General features: G+C 45.5%; 1 protein-coding gene across 6 annotated transcripts in view; it reads right to left on the reverse strand.

The window, feature by feature from the left end:
- GPR155 (G protein-coupled receptor 155) overlaps window positions 1-12,589 on the reverse strand; it is a 1,263,615-nt gene that overhangs the window by 194,416 nt on the left and 1,056,610 nt on the right. For all 6 annotated transcript variants that reach the window (XM_069616249.1, XM_069616248.1, XM_069616250.1 and 3 more), the window contains one exon: window positions 5,171-5,316. In XM_069616249.1, coding sequence (XP_069472350.1) covers window positions 5,171-5,316 — 146 coding nt within the window. The remainder of the gene's footprint in view (window positions 1-5,170; window positions 5,317-12,589) is intronic.

Genomic DNA, 12,589 nt, shown 5'->3' on the forward strand with positions numbered 1-12,589 from the left:
GTCTCCAAGGCGGATTCTTTTCAATGAGGGTTTGATGTTAGAGCTCATGGTGTGGAAGAAGTTGTCTTCAAAGGAGAGTATGGGTCCAGGGGGACGGTATACTACATGAAGCGTGATTGTATTTTGTGAAAACTTTAATTTAGCTGCGAGTATAGCACAGTAGGTTGATATGGAACAGTTAGTTTGTCTACAGTGCAGGGAACCTATAAATATTAGTGCAACTCCCCTCCTCTAGAGTCAGTTCCATCACTCTGGATGATGGTAAAGCCGGGGGGTAGTGGAATGGACAAGGCGGGGTCGGAAGCGGCATGTAGCCAAGTTTCTGTGATTGCCAAGAGGTCCAGGTTGTTGGCTATGAGGAGGTCATGGATGTCAAGGGCATGCACCTGGATGGATCTGGCGTTAACTAGTGCACTGGTCAGGGGAGCAGCTGGCTTGGATGGTTGTTACATTTGGTTGCTTCTGGGGGCCTTGTTCGTCGGGCAGGGTGCAGAAGGTGCCATGCCAGTTTTGTCCAGGGTCATGGTCTTACGGACAGTGTTATTACGTAGGGCGGTTTCTTGTGGGCTGGTACGCCAAATCGGGGGTTCATTATTGTATTTGGTGTGGGTTTTGGGAGAGTGTGGTTGTTTGCTTGGGAACCTAGGTCTAGGGGGAGGGTGCCTGCATTTAGGGCTGGGGTGCAGGTACAGAAAGTGTGGGACCGTAATCTGACATTACGGTTGGAAGTGGCAGTGGGCCTGTATAGGGCAGAGAGTTGCGGGCAGGAGTGGTGTAAGGATCGTTTGCGAAGGCGGGTGTGCCTTTGGAGTCCTAGTATTGGTATGAGAGTTGGGGTCTTCAAGGGTTGTTTGTGTTTAGTGGTATGGATGTAGGCCAGGGTCTACGTGGAGTCTTGTGTGAAGTGTGAAGTTAGCTGGTAAGTGAGGATGTTGTGATGGGCAGGAATGGGGCAGGGAGGGAGGGTGGGGGAGGAAGTAGAGGTCCAGGCGACTTTAGTTGGGTGTTTCTTTGAATGAGAGCTGGAGGGACGCAATGGCTTGGTTGCAGCGGACTGCATAGCGCTCTGTGAGCCATTCAATTTAGCGGTTGGGGGATACATTTACATCACAGAATGCATGCCTTGTTCTAGGTGGGGGGCTGGTTAACAAGGACCTCGTAGTGCAGGAGGCGAGCGGGTAACAGGTCAGCAGTTTCATAAATTGGGTCAGTGCTGGCTGCAGGCTGTTGCTTTAGATCATTAAAGGAGGCAGAAATGGCGTTGAAGTGGCAAGCATTGTTGTAGTGGGGGAGCAGGGCTGAGCAACAGTGTTCCAGAAGTTGTGAGAGGGAGAAGCATTAGGCTGTTGTAGAGTTTCGGCAACATGGCCAAGGGTGTAACTTAAGGGATGCGCTGGTGTCAGAGGTGAGGGTGGGGCTGTTTCCATTAGCTACAGTAGTTTGCTCAACTGCAGAGATGTCAGCTGGAGCACGGGTGAGTGGTGGGGTGATTTGACGATCAGCTGGGGGGAGAGGGAGGTGGAAATGGCGAGTTGCGTGATAGGCACCACAGGGGGACTGTGCGAGTAGGGGTGGGACAAGGGGGCGAAATAGGTATTTGGGAGATTGCAGGTTAGCAGGAACATGCTATAATCGCAGTTGGCATGTCAGACATATGAACAGCAGTGTGAGGTAGGCCGGCTTAGCAGTGCTGAAGTACGGCACAGAGGCAGGCTCACCTTGATGTCGCAGAAGGATGGCGCAGAGCAGGACAAATCGAACAGGCAGCACGTTGTTCATCCACGTTGTCTATGCGACCAGCATCTGCCAGGCCGCATACTCTTGCAGACTTGAGTAGGATCCTGTAACGCTCACCTGATTCCCGCAGAGGCGCCGGTCTTGACTGGGTGAATGCCGTATCTTCAAAGGTGATGTGTAACACACGGTTGGCTCTTTGGGCTGGACCTCTGTGCACAGTATGTCTGACTCGAAGAGTAAGATGTCTGCAGATAGAAAATACGGGATTAATGAACTGGGGTTATTGGGTGCCTCTCTCCTCTTCCCTTTCTCTTCCCCTGTAGAACCCCAAAGGTTAACGCCCTCACCTTAGGTAAGTGAACGCCGAGCTCTCCATCTGCCTCGGGGCAGGGTGCCGTAACCAGTTTCTTCACTGGATAAGGGTGCAGGCCTCTTGACCTCAGAGGACTGCTGTCCGTCGCTAACTGCACGAACGGTAAGTTCTGGGCACTTCAAAGGTCTTAAAAGTCTTTTGTAATGATATCTCTTGTTTTGCAGGGTTCCAGCAATGGCGGATGGCGGGCTGATGAGAGTTGAGGATCGAACCCGCGTGAGGAATAGAAGCGCCTGTAAGCACGTAAGTAAGCGCTTGTAGCGTGCTTCACGATGCGCACTAACTGTCCCTTTTATCTTGCAGGTACAAGTTCGGAGCTTTAGAGAAGCTGAAGGGTGCTGGAATACCCACTGGATTCGGCGTGGGAAGGAGTAATGCCACGTGAGTAATAAAGTTGCCCAATGTCTTTAAACGCACCTTCTTTTGTCTTTCAGATGCGGGATGCAGCGCCGAAGGCCTCCGGAGCGTGCGAAGAGCTGGTAAGCTTTTGTCTTTCAGATGCCGGAATGCAGTGCGAAGACCTCCGGAGCATGCGAAGAGTAGGTAAGCCTTTGTCTTTCAGATGCCGGAATGCAGCGCGAGGCGTTGGTGACAGCCGATGGACCAGGTAAGAGATGCGCTGCCACTGAAGACCGTAGTGCTAACCTGTTCTTTCTTTGTCTTTACAGGTGCTGCTGAAGACTGGATTCCAGGATGGTAAGCCTTTGTTCCCTTAGGCCCAGGATAAGAAGCAGAAGACACGATGAGCGTTCTGCTGCAGAGAATGCAGAACAACGCAAAGCAAGATTCATCCATCGGGTGTGGTTTAAATAGCCTCCTGTAGTGCTTAGGTGTCTCCTTCCACAGCCACGCCTAGGTAAGAAAAGAGTTCCTGCTTTCCAGAAGAGTTCCAGTGTTCTGAACCTAGGGAGTGGCTCCTGCCCCACCCAACAGGAAAAGTAGTCCCAAACAGAAGAGGATCAGGGGTTCAACTGGCAGGTAAGTAAGCAGCATGGTCTGCTGCAGGTAAGTCCACCCAAGCATTATGAGCCCGGCGCTTCGAGCGCTGGGACTGGGCATCTTTATGAGCCTGGTGCCACTGGCGCCAGGACATGGTCCAAAAGGTCCCAATTGGGACTGGCTGGCACTCGGAACCGGGGTTATGGGTCTGCTTCCAAGGGAGTCGGGCAAGTCCTGATCTTTTGGAAGCAGAGATCATGACAGATCCTTGATTTGTGTGTATGAAGGTGGATGAGAGGTTGCAGATTGGAAAACAGACTGCACATGCTGCAAGTGGGCCATAGGGCACAGGGGTGCAGGGAGGTGGTGTTATCTGCCTGTCGGCACCAGACAGGTCCAGACAGGGGTCCTAGTCCTTGAAGGTGGTCCTTCAAAGGGGACTGGCTTCACCTGCCGGCTCCCCGGGTCATCTTCATTTGATTCAGTTGCTGACCAATCATCTTTGGATTAAGGCAGTATTAGGGGCACAGAGCGCCCAAGTGGGTGTAGTGCTGCAGCGGTGGCCATTTTAGCATGGAGCATTGGCTCCTCTGTTGAATAGGTGAACCCAGCTACCCCGACCTCAGGCAGGCAAAATGGAAGAGCCTGATGGTTAGAGCTGAATTTGTGGGGCTGCAGAAGTGCAGACCGATTTCGCCAAAGCCAGACAGGGGTCATAGTCCTTGAAGGTGGTCCTTCAAGTGGGGGGCTGGCTTTGCCTGCCGGCTCCACAGGCCATCGTCAATCGATTAATTTGCTGGCCAATCATCTGCCCCCTATGCCTCTCACGTCTGTGACGATCATGTAGAGTAAGGAAGGGGCACATGCAGTCATTTAATGGTATCGAGCAGTGTACAGTGAAGCACAGGAGCAGCAGACTCTAGAATAGTCTCATCATGAGGGGTTGAGCCCTGAAGACGGACTATGTCCGAAAAGCATTGGCCGTCATAAACCCACTGCTTCACGGAATAAAAAATTTGTTTTGCTAAATTTGTTTCACAAAATGTATGTTTGACATGATTATGTAAATGGTAGAAAGCAGTGTGAAATTGGGATACTAAGATCTGAAAATGTATTGACATTTACAGACCGGTATTAGGGTAACGCAAGAACATGTGGTATCCCAAAGGTAACTTTGGTATTTTTTTTCAGTATATATCAGTCTCCAGTGCCTTGAGTGTTCTGAGTACCATTCTGACTGACTTGAGGATTACGATTTTAATTATGTAGACTAAGTATAGATAGAGGTGACGCCCACCCATCACATATTTCTTTTTTTTCTGTAGTGCCACAGCTGCAGCCATTTTAGCATGGAGCCTTTGCTCCTTTGTTAAATAGGTGAACCCAGCTACCCTGACCTCACACAGGCACAATGCAAGAGCCTGATGGTCGTAGCTGGGTTTATGGCACTGCAGAGGATGCACATTAGGATGTCTGAGGTATTTCTAAGTAAGATGCTGCCGTTTAAACACATCCAGCACTTGCCCTAATGATATGGATCATTGCATGATATGTTCTGGAATGGCGTTTAGAATTATTTATGCTGATGATTATCTACTGTATAGATTTCATTTAAAATAACTGCACTTTAAAAATCTTTACCTAGGGATATGTAGAATCATGCATTTTGTATAAGGAATTTGATGTAAATGTTTAGTTTGAATCCTTAAACATGTTTTTAAATACTGGGTTAATTATCATAAATACCGTTTCGGAATGCGTTATATTTTATGGCTTGGAAATGACTACCAACATGAAGCATTCACACTAATCGTTATTCTGAGAGCACAAGGTCACACAGAGGTGTTATGGTTAGGCACCTAATAAAGGGGGCGTTGAGGGCACAAGGTTTCTTTTTGTCTCATTTACTTATCCATATAATCAATGATGCTTGTAAAACTAATGATATTGTTGAATGCTTAAGCAATTTCCTGTTAGAAAAACCAAAAAGTCCTAGCAATAAAAAGGAAGCACGTTAAGTGCACAAGTTATTTATAAATAAGGCTGTTAATTGTGGTCCATTACAAAAAACAAAGCCTCTCATCAAAAAATATAGCAAACTGAGAACAAAATAATACTTACAGCAAAGAGGCCGACCATGAGGAATAAGCAGAGTAATACATGTCGTGCGAGTTGTGGGTCTCCAGACTGTAAATGCTGCTCTTCCTGTGACAGAATGCACCCTTGGGTCACACATCGACTCGCACAATGATTTTCCGAAGACAACGCTGAAACCAGGAAAATAAAGAACAGAGTAATGAGCAGAAAAGGTATTGTAACTTCATAAGATTGCAAAGCCCAATATGATGCACTCCTCTTCACATTGTCTGTGCGCATGACTTGTCCTTCTGAGCAACATCCACAGGTTGCAAATTGCTTTACACTTTGTTATGTGTAAGTGGGGGGAACGTTGACTGTCCCCCACCATTACTTCACTCACCCGTGGATTTCCGCGAGTGCTCGCTGTTCTGCATAGGTCTTCGATAACAGGAAACAATCTCCCCTGTTTCCATGTATCCATATGTCCTAGACTCTAGTGATTTACATGTCATGTACTGCACGACCTAGCAGAAGTCTGCTTACTATGAGACACCAATATTTTCAAAATGTTACAGTGGATGTTATCATTTCCGGTTCAAACTAACATGAGGTCAGACAACACATTCCAACTCAACTTTAGTGTTGTGAGATGCTAACTCGGAAAGATGGAATGCTGGGAAAGCTAAACAGTCCTGAATGCACAAGAGAAAGTTTTAGCATCTTTGATTTTTATATTCTACAATCATTAAGCAATCATGAAGCACACGTAAAATGAAAACGTGCCGCTGAGCAAAAGTGGGTTTCTTTTGATAACTTTTTATAGCACAAATCCTCTTTAAGCCCTTTACAAAAGTCAATTTACAAAAAGCAGCATAGATCCAAGCAAATATAAATAATAAAGTGACATAAATCCTAAATGTGCAACCGATCAAAGTGGCGAATATGCACCAAACACAAAAGTAGACCAACTGAAAGATATGAGCTGTTAACGCACTTTCAGGATTTTGAATATTTCACAAGATTTTCCCATAAATGTTTATGAAAGAAATAACCGAGAAAGGAAAAGAAACACGGGAGGAGTTTAAAGCAACAAACTGTTTAAAGGCTCATTACAAAGCATCATACCGATCAAATGGACACGCAGGACAGGAGAGTGCACGGAAACAAACACAATGATGGGTCAAAACAAGTGTTGGCAGCATAAGTCTGCTTACTATCAGACACCAATATTTTCAAAATGTTACAGTGGATGTTATCATTTCCGTTTCAAACTAATATGAGGGCAGACAACACATTCCAACTCACTTAATAAATCCTGTATGTGAAAAACTAGAAACAAGTCATCTTCCTTATCATCAGCGCAAGCATTCAGGGGTCCAACCCTTTCATGCTAATACAAGAGGTGTGGTTTCATCAGAAATACATACTACTCCTAGTTCTCTATGGGTTAAAACGGACAAGGCGAATTGAGGGATATAACAGAGAGATTAACATAAAAATGTTATGCTCTCTGAACTATAGGGCATTGGCGCAAAAGCCACGGCTCAGCTACATAGAATTGCTGCTGATACACCCTTGGCCGATAGACCTCTAGGGTAGGAGAGATTGAGTGGATCCCAAAATGACAGGAGAAATAAATTATCCTCTGGCAATTTAAGTGTGGCGGCACCCTTGACCACCTTGGCTATCCACGAGCCATTATTAGGAAAGAGGATGCTTAGATAATACAAATGCAGCAGAACTTTTTCAAGAGTTGTCACTTACAATGAATTATAATGTTGCATGTTGTTAAAATACTTTGATAGGCATTGTGTTTTAATAGTTCTTTGACTGGCTGAGTTGTCATTCTCAAAGTATTAGAGTTTAAGGCTTTTTTCTTGCCAATTATTACTATTTTAGTTTTGAGGCCATTGTTCCTGAGGTCCTTGTCTGGCAATATGCTGCTAACCCCTGCAGCAGGGTACTCATTCGATTATGTGTCTGTGAAATGATCACTACGTTATCCACAAAAAGTAATACTGGTAAACAAATTTCACCCATTTTCGGCGGGTGCCCACCACATCTCTGAAGCCAGTTAGCTAAACCGTTGATGAACAGGTTGGAAAGTATTAGGTTGGGGACACACCCATGCCTGACTCCCCACTGTCCATCAATCTCAAATTCCTCCCAATTTCCACTTTGGGGGGCGACCATGCTTACTCTTCCCCTGATATTCAAATGAAGAGCCTTAGTCAGATTTATCATATAAAGATCTAGTCCTTATTTACCAAAGGTTTCCCACAATAGGCTGCTATTGACTGAATCAAATGCCCCTTTGAGATTTATACACAATAAATATAAAGGCTCCCATCCCGAAGGTTACATATTTCAACATTAGGAATATCACCTTCATACCATGTTCAATAGTCTCAGGTCCCTGCCAAAACCTTCCCTGAATGTGGAATAGGATGGCATTCTCTTGTTCCTAGCCCTGCAATCTAATAGCAAGGACGTGGCAAAGGTTTTACCTGCTGAATCAAGGAGTGATAAGGGTCTAAAATTTGCTGGCTCAAGAATGTACCCCTTCTTAAAAATAGGTATAATTTCTGATACTTCCTCGAGGGGATCACACCAGTGGAAATTACGGAACTATACAATAAACACAGCGGTCAAACCCATAAAGCCAACCCAGATTTACAGATCTAGGAGAATGCCTTCTGGCCCAGGTGCCTTCTCGAAGGCCTGGGATTGTATTTTTAAGGCAACCTCCACAAAAGAAAATGGAAGAATAAATACAAATCCTGTAACCCCAGAAAAGACCATTAGTTGGGCAAGGATGTTACATCTCGTCCCACATTCTTAACCCCCCTACCGGATTACTAAACATGATCTTATAGGTACTGGTGGCAGCAGTAATTTAGCTTTGGCTTCACTGGGGGTGTGGTCGGTTTTACCGTATTAGTGGGCCAATGTACCAGTATGGAAGCCATTGGGATACTAAAGAATGTTCCAAAGTCCAACCCTCAGCCCTTTTGTTTCTGGGCCTTTCCTTTATTTAGGGGAACATGACCGTCCTAAAATGCTGTTGTGCAAACAGATTCACTCAGCCTTGCACCCTTTGCAGTTGGGTGAGCTGGTTTAAGACTTGTCCGTAGCCCTAGACAGGCCATGACACATCCTGTGTAGGCAGACCTGAATAGTTGGAACTTTTCTGTGGCCCACTCGACTGGCTAGCAGAAAAAAACTTGGGTTTATGTTCTCCTGTTTGCAATTAGACTTGAATTAGGCCAACCCATTGGTTTTTTTTGGTGCATTTAGGAGTGACCAACACCAGCCTCAACTCTGGTTTTATGCTGGGATTCCATAGGTTTACTTACCTGCTGAAGGTTTTGTCCCAAAGCTGTTCCTACTGGCCATACTGGTTTGGTCTTGTGTCCTTTCCATGAGCTCCACTTTCCTCTCTTGGCCCCTGGACATCCTTAGAGGGAAGTCCTCATCCTCCTGGGCTGGAATCATCATGTGCTCAAACTGTTTCTGGGCTGTTCCACTGCCCCTTTGCTGTTTTAGCACCCTGGTCATGCACCTTGGGGTAGAAAGCTGCTGTCATCCAGAAGCCTTGTAGGACACCACTACCACGTCTCTGCGGTTCTCATGGGCAATAAAGGGTCTCCTCCCTCGATGGCCTTGTGACAAGACTATTTTGTGCTGGCTGTCCATCTTTGCCTCTGAGCCATCCAGATCCCTAGGGTGGGTTGCTCCATCCTCCTGGAGCCATCTTCACCTTTCCTTTCATTCCTGGCAGGTGGGTCACATTCATGTGAAGGCCGTTTGTTCTTCTTATGGCCTCGAGTGAGGTTGCTGAGTGACCAGATCCTGTAAACCACCCTACAAGTTAAGACGTGTACCTACTGCATTGTTTTCCTTGTGTCTAGTCGCACATTTGGGAACTGCCACTGTATTTACCTTTGGGCCCTAGGCTGATGGGTTATTCCAGAATTTCATCTTCAGACGCTGGCAGCCAGCCAATAAGGGTGGGAGGACGCAGCCCCTACCATTTTCAGGGCTGCTGGAAAAGAATGTAACAAAAAAAGGGGGAAAAACCATTCGCGTTATGGAGATTCACTGCAAATACATAGACTGGTACACTGTCCATAATACCTTTCACAGCACTGTGCAAGTACCAGGGCTAATGACATGAAACAGCCATGCCCTGATTCAAGCACAGCCTGTGAAAGGCATTTGGCAGGCTGACAGGACATCATGCCATTCATTTTCCCTAATGGATGCTTAAAAATCGGGTCTGCTGAGGAAACTTATTGGCTTTTCCCCCTCCCATTCTGTACCAGTAACAGGCCAGGGGCGGGGCCAGTGGCCTGCGACTGTCAGGCAGTGGGAGGGATGAAGATGGAGGTTCCTGACGTGCTACCAATGCCTGGAGAGTGGCGCTGTCCAAGCCAAGGTATGTTTTTTAATGTTTATGTTCGAGTGTGAGCATATATCTGTGAAAGCATGTATGTGTGTGATTCTTTGTTGTTTGAGTGTGGGTGTAAGCGTTTCTTAGTGAAAGAACAGTAAATGTAATGGTATGTGTGTGTGTGAGAATTAATGCTGTATGTAGGGTATTTTTAAGTTTTAATATTGGCTTACATTCGGGCATCTAGAGTGAAATTGCATTTTATTTTGGGGCATAAAGTATAAAGCGTGTGTGTGAGTGAGAGAGAGAGAGCGCCAGGGTCAGGGAGGGGTAATTTGTGAACTGGCAGCCAGAATATGGATTCCTATTCTGGCGTGGCATTTTTTTTTCTAGGCATCAATGGTAAACACAAACATGATAAGTGTTATGTGGCTAGACAGGTCTACATTGGTTCAGCCAGTCTGCACATATTATCTTACTGTTGCATGGCGTTATTTGCAGGCATCAAGGGTTAAGCTAACATGAGTGTCCATATGGGGCCAATCCATACTGGCCTACATTGATGCAGTCAGCCAGCCATATAGCCTTACTGTGGCATGGAATGTTTTACTTGCAAAACCAATAGGCGTATGTTTTTATATGGTAAACCTGGCATATACTGGTGCAGCCTGCATGAACATGTATGCACAAGGTCAGTATGATAATGTTTTTTATACAGGCATATATTGTTGGCATAGCGATCATGAAAATGAGTTTAGAAATGGCACTGTTGTGACTTGCATCTGATTTTTTCATGTGTTACTGACAAAACAGATTGCAAACTGGCTTTTTACCCAATTCTTTCACACTGTAAAATGTAGCATTTGAACCCATTATTTTTAAAATGTTCTACAGGGAGGGAAGGATCCCCAGGGTCTCCCTTGGTTGGTTTGGACTCCTCACTACATTCGGTCACTCCCATATATTCATGGGAAGCATTAATGCTCCTCCAGTTCCCTCAAGGGTCTCCTTGGTCCGTGGTAGTTGGAATCCCTTTGCCACTAGTTACCATTAGCACTAATCCTGCTTTGCAGCCTTCCTGTCTGGGTCTTCTGGTCCTCGAACCTAGAACTGGAACTCCTTGTGGGTGTCTCCACAGAAGTTCTCTTTCTTTGCGCCTGTGTAGCAGAACACAAACTTGGATGGATTTGCTCCATAGATGGGGTTCTACTGATTGAATGTGTCCCCTTACTTCCTATGGAAACTTTTCTTCAACTCTAAACGCATAAAAAGCTAACTCTTGAAGGTACTTGCCTCAACAGTGACATGTTTTTCTGCACAGTTTCCCCTAACCCCTCGGGTCCCTGGACTTTACCACCAAGAACTAGGATTCTAGCTGGTATTCCTGACTGACTTAAATCAATGTATTGCATTTATCGGCTATTTAAATGTCAAGGAAACTATGTTTTACGGTTCCTTCGCGCATAAATTACTTCCAGGGGTGCAATAACACCTATTCTGAATCTTAGCTGCTCTCTGGTTTCTGTTGTACATTGTAACTCCTGCTCTCCCTTTGTTTTAAGAAATGTATGTGGTTTAATAGTGACTTACAATGTATTCGAGGTTGGGGGAAACTACTGGAACTATCCATGTGCAGCATTTGTGTATTTTGAATATGAATTATCACCGTGTGTTGCTTCTGCCTAGAACCCCCCCCGCCCCCATCATCATCTAGCATTACAAATATACTGAGTTTGGCACCGGGTATAGGTCGTATTTAGTTTAGGAGAAGGAAGGGTTTGTCCAGGCCCACTTTACTGTTTCCCAAATATACTGCTCTACTGTATCACAACTCAAGTACTTACATATTTATTTTATGTGTAACCCTTTATTGAAGAGTATATATTTTTCTGTACATGTGTGTAGTGTAATAATTTGGGATGTTGACTGTGAACCTAACTGTTGAAAAGGGCGATACGCCAACATTCTGATTCGGCTGATGCAGCTGCTCGTGAAGGATGAGCAGTGCGGCTTGATGTACACACGTTGATAGGCCCTTTCCTCTGACCTGACTGCGGTGAGCTGCATGGCTGCGGCAGAGCCATAGGTGCCGCTGTGTTTTTGTGCTCCGACATGCAGTTTGCTCATTCAAGGCTCCAAAAATTAGAAGATAAGATTGAAGATAAAGACAGTCTAGAGAAGAAGTTTCAGCACAGCACAATGTGATTGAATAGTTATCTGTAATACCAACACAATTATAGGGAAGTCGTGGAGTGAGAAGCAAACCCTTGGACGGACCATATACTAATGACAATAATGGAAAATATGGTCTCTGCTCTCAAAATATACAAACATGATAATACTAAGCACACCCGGCTGAGTGTCGGGGAGTTGATCCCGGCAGATTAAATTCAACATGGAATTGCACCCAAAAGTGTGGCTGTTACTTTGACCTTAGATGACCTGCCCCAAGCAGCAACTCTAGTAGTTGCTTTGGGCCAGGTCTCTTATCTAAGGCCAAAACAATAGATTCTTCGGTTTCTCTGATTTTGAAATCAGAACACTTCATCAATAACAGAACAGGTCTTTAATTGGAACCAAGTTGTCATATATATGTGGCAAGAAGTCTCAAATGGGTTGGGAAGATGCAAAAATCGCTACCCGGAGAGTGTGTTAACTTATCGGCATCCCGCCATATCTTGCTACATTTTGAATAGGATGCTCTATTGGAAGAGGCAGTGCAATACAATCCTGGCTTTCCTACCGAGTCCTTTTTATCAAACGTGATGAATCTGATGATAACATCACTCCTTTTCCTGAGGTATCCTCTGCTTATGTGGCCAGGGGAAGGCAGCAGCTACCTGATTCTGACCCTGGGGGTGGCTATATGAAGGAGGACCACATGGGGGGAGGTGACCCTCAGGGGGATGACACAACATCCTCTGAACCAGTCACATAGCCCCCATTCCCTGTTAGGGATGTTCTCTCTCATCCTCATGCCTTGATGGCATATTGTAGCACTCTCCGTGAAACACTAGCCAAATCTACTCGAAGTATTCCCCAAAGAATAGTTTATTAACAACTGAGAC

This window comes from Ambystoma mexicanum, chromosome 9, assembly GCF_040938575.1.
Source record: "Ambystoma mexicanum isolate Mex_15411 chromosome 9, UKY_AmexF1_1, whole genome shotgun sequence".
NCBI lineage: Eukaryota > Metazoa > Chordata > Amphibia > Caudata > Ambystomatidae > Ambystoma > Ambystoma mexicanum.